The 8,402-nt window shown below is 38.5% G+C and overlaps 1 protein-coding gene across 1 annotated transcript in view; it reads right to left on the bottom strand.

The window, feature by feature from the left end:
- Window positions 1-5,260, bottom strand: part of LOC107699122 (collagen alpha-1(XXI) chain-like) — a 64,461-nt gene extending 59,201 nt beyond the window's left edge. Inside the window, exons 1-2 of the mRNA XM_016500295.1 lie at window positions 5,177-5,260; window positions 1,070-1,630 (exon numbers count right to left, since the gene is read on the bottom strand). Of these exons, the coding sequence (XP_016355781.1) occupies window positions 1,070-1,526 (457 nt within the window). The 5' untranslated portion in view covers window positions 1,527-1,630; window positions 5,177-5,260. The remainder of the gene's footprint in view (window positions 1-1,069; window positions 1,631-5,176) is intronic.
- Window positions 5,261-8,402: the final 3,142 nt, after the last annotated feature.

The raw sequence follows: 8,402 nt of genomic DNA, 5'->3' as shown, positions 1-8,402 counted from the left end.
TTGAAAAATAATGTGTTTTTTGAACATTAAAGCATGTCAACATATTCTGTTACACCAAATACACCAAATAATGATCTTTAAAAAAGCATCATATGACTCCTTTAAATGTTCAAATAGCTGCAGTACTCCGACTTTGCCACAAGGAAACGTGCATACGCCTGCTCAGACCCTGATGTGATGGTAAGTACTTTTCCACATCAAAGACCGTTTTTATAAATATGTACGTTGCCGTGGATTTTAGCCTACGCACACTATAAGATCAAATCTGTGCGTACGCACATTTTATAAATGAGGCCCCAGGAGTCTTAGCCATTAGGTTGGAAAAACTGCCCTCCATAAAAGTTTGCTATATTGCACTCCAGTTTTTATTTTCACTTTTTAACAAGTCTGTGTGGAGTTGTTGCTGAGTAATCCATTGTTAGAACAGAAAAGCGCCTTGAGAAATATGCTTCCTCCCCTTTACAAGACTTGCCAATGATCAGGTTTGGCATTTTATCACTTCTACTACTTCTGCTTTTCAACAGACTTAACTGCAAATCCAACACATGCCTTACAGTAATGAAATAAGTTTGGTTGGAGGGAACTATACGAAGTTGACATTTGCATGTGCCAAAATTGGATTAGCAGTGTATAAACATCTCAGAATTACCGGCCTTTTGCAGAACTTTCAAACAGTCAAACTGGCTTGCTTGTAAGCTTGCTGGAAATTGATGTCACAATCTTTGAAACACACAGCAATGCATGATCCTGATTTCACACTTTTGGACAACTTACAGCCACATTGGTGAACTCAGAACACCTGGATGTTGTACAAGATAAATCAAACTGTGATCCGTGCATTGAGGTGAGAGGCTCCAAATTATGCATGCAACTCAAACACAGAGATTCCATAAACCTGTCTCCACTGGTAAATGACATGGTAAAGCTACAAATTCTTGCTCCCCTACGGAAGCTCAAGACCATAAAACAGTATAATTTCATTGTGACGTGTGAAAAATATTACACAAATTAATTTGAAAATGTAATATAAAAGCTTAGAGACATTGAGGAACAGTACATGGTGGCTTACCTTCACACAGCTTCTGCCTAATTACTTCACGGATCTTTACAATAGCTTTATAGTCTTCCACATAAAAAACATAAGTTGAGGATGGTTTGTTGGCAATGGCCCTGAGCTCTGCCTCCTCGGTCTCAGAACCAACACCAATTGCGAAGAGAATTATCCCCTTTTTCCTCGCAGCTTCTGCAGCTGCCAGCACTTCATCTTGTGACTTCCCGTCTGTCAGAACAACAGCAATTTTTGCAATGCCATTCGGACCTCGCTCAGACAAGGCAAAGAGTTTGTCGTTGGCAAACTTGATGGCCTTCCCTGTGTTTGTGTTCCCACCCATGTATTCTATGGACTCCATGGCCTTGATGAGGTCACTGCTTGAGAAATGTTTTCCTAGGGGTATATGCAAGAAGGGGTCGTCGCTATATTGCGCCACTCCAACCTGGGTGAACTTCTGACCGATGTCGAAGCTCATGGTGATATTTACCAGCCACCGTTTGACAATCTCAAAGTTTATGTCATCCACACTCCATGATCCATCGAGTATGAATACTAGATCACTTGGCGCTGTCCTACAACCTGAAATTGAGGAATGAAGATGAGATTTTGTACTGCATAAGTTGACCATTTGAACTTCTCGCACTGCAGGGCACAGTTTAGACACTTGACTTCAAAGTTCTATCTTCTATCAAATTATTGACAGTCTGCCCTGTGTTCCTAATTGGATGACCAAATTGGTCTAAAGGAGTTGCAGAAATTGTTGCATTTGCTCTGTATTAAAACATGAACACTGCATCATTAGGTGATGTTATCTAGATGTTATCTAAGAGTCAATAGTCTTCATGCAACATACACTAATGAAGATGGGAGAAGCACGCTTACTTAATCTCATGTCCTCATCTTGTGCTGTGCAAAACAAGTGAAGGAGCATGAAGTAAAGACACCAAAACACAAAATGCATGGATCTCATTTTGCAACCCATGTTCCTGAAGTACCAAGCTCCAGTTTAGCACCTGAAGAGAAATGAAGATAAGACATGCATTTCTTAGATGTCTTCACATGAATGCCATTGGATTTGCAGATGTTTAGTTTTTATAGTTTTGTTAAATGAATGGCATGCTTTTTGTAATCAATATAAACATCTCAACCAAAACAGTTGAGCTGCAGTTTTATTGCATTTGTTGCGCACAGGATACAATGCGGTTAATTTGGTCCATGCTAATGAAGATGGTTGTGCATTTCTAGGCTTGGATATGAAAACCAGAGAATGGAAATGAAGGTTGTGTGCACCTTTTTTGTGTAACTGGAATGAGAAACAGGCATATTATGCAATACTTCTCCATCATTTGAACATTGAAATTCAATTAATGACATAATTGTCCAATTAGCTTTTAAAGAAGTATTCAGGATCATAAACAAGTGAAGCTGAATAAGCAGCGTTTGTGGCATAATGTTGATTACCACAAAAAAAAAAAAAAGATTTTAACCTGTGCTTACTTTACCTTATAGCAAAACTCAAGCTTACAGTGAGGCACTTGGCACAATGGATTTGGATCATTTAAAAGCAGAAATGTGAAGCTTAAAAGTTTATTAAAGCACTTTCATTCATTGTTCAATCAAAACTTACTTGAGGTGTAAGGTTCTCGTAATTTTTATGGTCTTTTTACGATTTTAGACATGTGTTGTCATGGCAACATGGCAAAGTTTTAAAAATGCATATAACTTATAATGCATATAACATACACAGAACAGGGTTAGTAACAGAAAAAAAAACTTTTTTCACACTAAAATATTGTTATGCATATTGTCGCTATACTTTTGATTAATTTTAAATTAATTTTTGTGGTAATCAACATTATGCCACAAGTGCTCTTAATTGAGCTTTCCTTATATTGAACACAACATATTTCTATTGTGTGATTTTTTTTAACGATCTCACCAAGTAGAATCATGTCACATTTTGAAATAGTTCTTCATCTAATTCTGGCTCTTGTTGGAAACTGTGTGCTGTTTCCAGAAAGAGAAAGAACTGCAGACATTATTAAAAAAAAACACCGTAATAAATGAAGACCAGATATGCTCCCTTTGCAAAGGGTGGGGGTGTTTTTTGGCCTACTGATTGCTGTGGTCAAACAAAGATTCCCAATGCAAGTTACCATCCTCACCAGCTGAGAGATCTGAGCGTGACTGGAACACGAGTGAAACTTTTATACATCCTTCAACCTTGGCTAGTTATATGACTGAGGTTTTCCAATCTTTGACCAGGAGGTGTATCATAAGACAGCCATCGTGGAACTAGCCCTCACTCCTGTGCTTTGCAAGGCCCAGCACAAGGGGAGGTATATGGAGCGCTCCATTATTTTCATGAGCATGTCTGCATGCTAAGCGCTCAAACCCACGCCCCCACACACACTATTCCTTGGAACTGGATTTTTTTTCTGCCAGTAACATTGTTGTTTTGGACAATGACCAAGCTCATGTTCATGTGACAAAGCCAAAGCAACTTTAAACCAAAAAAAAAAAAAAAAAACTGCAGAAAGCAGTTTGGTAATGCACCATTACTCTTGTGGAATTAATGACTACAGGTCCTGCACAAAAACTGGAAAGACATGTGTGTCTGCCAGCCTGTACCTCTAGCCATATGGCTTTTCTCTGCGCCATGACCTTCTCATTGACCTTGGAAGTTATTGGGGACCTCCAGACAGTTTACGGTTCCAGTCCCAGGTCAAGATGAAGGAAACTTTGGAACGGTAATGTAGCTGGAATGCGACGTGTTTAAACATCCTCCACTATGAAAAGGAACTGTCCCCTTACATTTAGCCAATTGTATCCTCAGCAAATATCTTACAAAACATGACATTTAAATCTCAGTGGAATTTCAGTGTGATTAATTCATTGTGTTTGTAGTGATACTTGTTTAAGATGTATTCCACGTCGATGGGTTTTGTCCAACTGGATGTGGGAGGCAGGAAACCCTTGTTGAACAGCTGATTCCTCCCTGTCCTCCAGATGAGGTGTTAACCTCTCTGTATCCTAAGGGTGCCAGATATCTATGCTTTATTTAGCTGGTTTCTCAGGAAAGGCTAAAAGTTCCCTTCACATCTGTAGTTACTCTTGATTCATTATGTATGGCTTTTCTTGGATCAGTTACCTTCATGTTTTCTAACTGGCAGCCATTGTCTTAGTAAAACCTTTCTGCCTGTTTTCCATTGCACAGCTATAAATGTGCTATTGTAATGCAGTGCTTTTCAATACCAAAATCAACAACTGCTGTAAGGCATGTTCAATTAGTTTGCCAACATGAGGGGAAAATAAATGGGGGGCCAAGTTCCTCAGGCTCCAGTGGAATAGCCAAAACATTATATCAGAGAGACCACTGAAATTGTTTCACATACTCAAGACCGTAAAGACAACAGTCTACCGAGGACAGAGCTGTTACAAGGGAGTTTCCACCAAGTTACGTACATGATCAACATGCATGTCTTACTCACAAATGGTTTGTTGGAGAATCTCCCTTTTGATGCTCTTCCAGCTCGTCTGTACAGCCTTTTTTAATCACCGCTGTTACCCAAACAAGGGAACACAACTCTTTAACTTATGAGTTAAAGAAGGCTACATTGTTCCTTCAGTTAGACTGAATAACTCTGCACCTTTACCCCGGACCAGTGCTGGACAAAGCCCTGTTAAATAATTCCATTCATTCCTCACTCGTGACAGTGGCACAAGTCAGGAACTGATAACCATTACAAATAAATTCACCATGCAGGTTGTCTGCATGACCAAAGATTTGCAGACAAGAAAGAACAAAGCAAGTGAGGTTCTATGCATGTAGAACTTTTTAAATGTTCTCAAAAGGGAATGCATCAACCCAACCCTCAACAGACAACAGCACACCACCGTCAAATAAAAAATGACATATTCAAGAAGACCTGGATGAATTTCAAACAAGCATTTTTTTTTTTTTTTTTACAATGACCTCATCTGTTAGGGTAGCCGTAAGATAATGAGATGTGAAACAGTATCTTCTGCATGCTGGTTGCAGCCAAAGGAAAAAGTGCAGATAACACAACAGTCAAGAGAATCAATGCATCATAACGGTTAAAGAGAGAAAAGACAAAGATTTACCAGAGTTTGATGTGCAGGGAGCTGGACTCTTATTGAATAAAATCCCCTCACTCACACTGTCTGGTGTCTCATGGTCAGTGCTGTGCAGAGCGCAGAATTGGAGGAGGTGGGTTTGAGGAGGCTGCAGAGTTGCAGATGTGAGCCTGCCCTCTCCATTCACCTTCCAACTCTCTCTCTCTCTCTCTCTCTCTCTCTCTCTCGCTCTCTCTCTCTCCCTTTTGGTTACAGAGGTTGAAATAAGTCGCAGATAAGGACAACTTCACTAAATAGAAGAGAAAAGGAGTCAGCCCCCTTTTTGTGGAAGAAGAAGGAAAATTATAATAATTCCGATATTCTTCCAAGGTTGGGATTGTGTATGACAGCTGAGAGGATAAATATTGCGAGTGGGTTTTTAGGAATGATCCAGAAGATTAGATAAGAGAACATGCTTTCACATTCTCTGAGTCGAACTTGCGAGGCGGAAGGTTGTTGCCTGTTTGTTGCTTCATACAATATGTTGTTTATTTTCAGATTCATTTCTTGGACTTTTTTTTTCAGTATGTGTGTACTTCCTCAAGTCATTGATAGTGATGTTGTGTGGAGAAGACACAACAATTTATTCTCTCCAAAATGTCAAATTTATTGAAGTGGATATGTTATTGGAAACAAGAAATGTCTACTATTGAGTTACTCATGAATTTGAAAGCTGAACATTTGCATGTTGTGGTTTTGGCACTAAACGTAACCTATGTGCTGTTCACAATCATTGGCGTATTGTAATTTTGGAGAACATCTTTATGCTTTTCTCTACTATATCGAGCACAGTGCTTTCTTGGCATAATCTTCTAAATACTCCCTTAAATTGGGTAATTTCAACCATGTTATTCATTTTTTTTATGTGGAACAGTGCAGGAATGTAAATCAAATCTAATCAAATACAGACCTGCCAAACTGTACGCATTTTGTGTAGCGGGTACACATTTTGACCTCAAAGTACATTGGTACGATTTGTCACAAAACTACACAAAAAACTGGTGACTGACTCTGCCACGCCAAACCGAAAAGAAAACCGTGATTAAAGGTGTGTGTGACTGAATTTAGACCTGCTAACCTTTGGAAAATATTTATCATACAATTTTGCATTTTGCACACTGTGCAAATACGATTTTGACATTAGCCATCAAGGAGCTTCAGGTAATAATCAAGCTATCTAGGAATATATGAACTCCTCCCCAAACCCCAAATATAGTCATTTTAATTCCAGCATCATACATATCTGGAACCTCATCTACACCAAAATAAAATAAAGTTTTTTTTGTGCATATACAACAATATTTGGTTATTATAATGTAATTGTGATAAATGGCATTTTAGTGTCAGAGTTAAGGAGTAAAAGCTAATGCTGGGTACACACTAAAAGATTTTTAAAATCTTATAAGATCTTCAAAATGTGAGAGACCACAAACATGAGGACAAAACATCCTAGATTTAACCGTTTTGCTCCTATAGTGTGTGGTGTGCAGCGATGTTCCCCCCACACATCAGGATTTCTGATCGTAAATATTCAATATGTTGAATATTTACGATTCGCGATCGGGGCACCTCCGATGTTCTTCCGAGCAGATTCAGTCACTCTTAACACAGCTCACACCAGTGGTGTAGTCTACGTGATACGCAGGTATACGCCATATACCCATTAGGAAAGGTCAAGGATTTGCGTATACCCACTTAAAAAGCGTGCGGATACGTAACAACATCGTTTTGTGAATGACCTTTCACACGTTCATTCATAAATTCACCCTGTCTGTGTTGCGAAGCACCGACTTTTTGATAACCACACTGTGTTTCTTTTGACGACTATTGCTATTGTGCAACTCTTGCGCAGCATTGAATGTGCAAGCTTGAAATGAATTAATGTGAATCACTAAAGGAGATATGAAATGATCACACTCTTTCAGTGTTTTCGTAAGCCTGCCTCTGAAGCTGCTGCTGCTTCGGGTGACACTGCAAACAGATGACAGGTACGTTAACATTATAGAAACGACAGAAAATGAACCAGATAAGGCTGATAGGCTATTATCCTACGCGGTACAGAAAATGAGGCTGATGCTATCGTAGCGTTACCTGGTACGTCAAAGTAGCATATACCTTATCATTAACGTAACTGTAACAGCAGGGGATTGTTGGCATGTAAGAACAATGAGTGATTTCAATAAACAAAAAGTTAATATTAAGTGACTTACACTGTCTGACTATAACAGTATTGCCTGATTTTGCTCTATTTTGTCAACTAAAAAAGTTTCAAACAAATTCACAACTGAGCCGCTGCACATCTCCATTCAAACACAGCATTGTTTGGTTTATGAATGAATCTGCATTTTTAAACGAATCTAGTGAGTCAATTCAATTACCCATTCATAAAGACAGTCACGTGCTTTGTTCCTGAATGAATCAGCCGTTCGAACGAATCAATTGAGTGAATGATTCAGTGATAAAATCAGTAACTTGCCGCCACCTAATGGCAGTTTTAGTTTGTCATTTTCTTAACTTATTCTCAACATGAATTTATGAAGTTAATTGCACTCATGCCACCTCTGAGCCTCATTAAATGTCTGTAAATAGCTACAAGCCACTTTTGTGTTCTTCTGTGCGACCTCTGTAGTGCAAATTAATTTTGTTAATACTGATTTTATTTGATTAGTAACTTATTATACTTATTCCATTGTTTTAATTTGAAATTTTGACAAAAGCTTATAAAAATACACTTTTGAATTTGACATAAAAGATAACATATATAAAGTTAGAAAAAAAAATGCCCATGTAGATCACTTTAAGGAGTCCAATATTACTTCGTAATGGGAAGGCTAATTTTTGTTATTGTTCAGAAGGTGTTCCTGAATTTTTTTTCTGTGCTCCTAATTTTTTTATTTATTTATTTATTTATTTTTTTTCAAATTAGCAGCACAATTGCTCCTAAAAATAAAAGTAAGCGTTTAGTCCCTGTTTAGTGAGTGGTGGTGCTTATGAGGTGCTGCTCTGGGACAGGTGAGTATGAAGCTGGGAGGGAAAAATCACAGTATACTCACTACAAAAAACTAGACTACACCACTGCCTCACACCACAGGAAAATCTGATAAGATAATCTTTAGAACCATCAAGATAATCGGGACATTACCTAGGATTGTCGGAAGGGGAGAAATCGGCCCAAAATCAGCCCGATTATCTTATGGTGTGTACCCAGCATAAG

This window comes from Sinocyclocheilus anshuiensis, unplaced genomic scaffold (genome assembly GCF_001515605.1).
Source record: "Sinocyclocheilus anshuiensis isolate Anshui unplaced genomic scaffold, SAMN03320099.WGS_v1.1 scaffold166, whole genome shotgun sequence".
Classification (NCBI taxonomy): domain Eukaryota; kingdom Metazoa; phylum Chordata; class Actinopteri; order Cypriniformes; family Cyprinidae; genus Sinocyclocheilus; species Sinocyclocheilus anshuiensis.
Note: the sequence above shows the minus strand (reverse complement) of the source record. Positions and strands in the feature narration are given on the sequence as shown.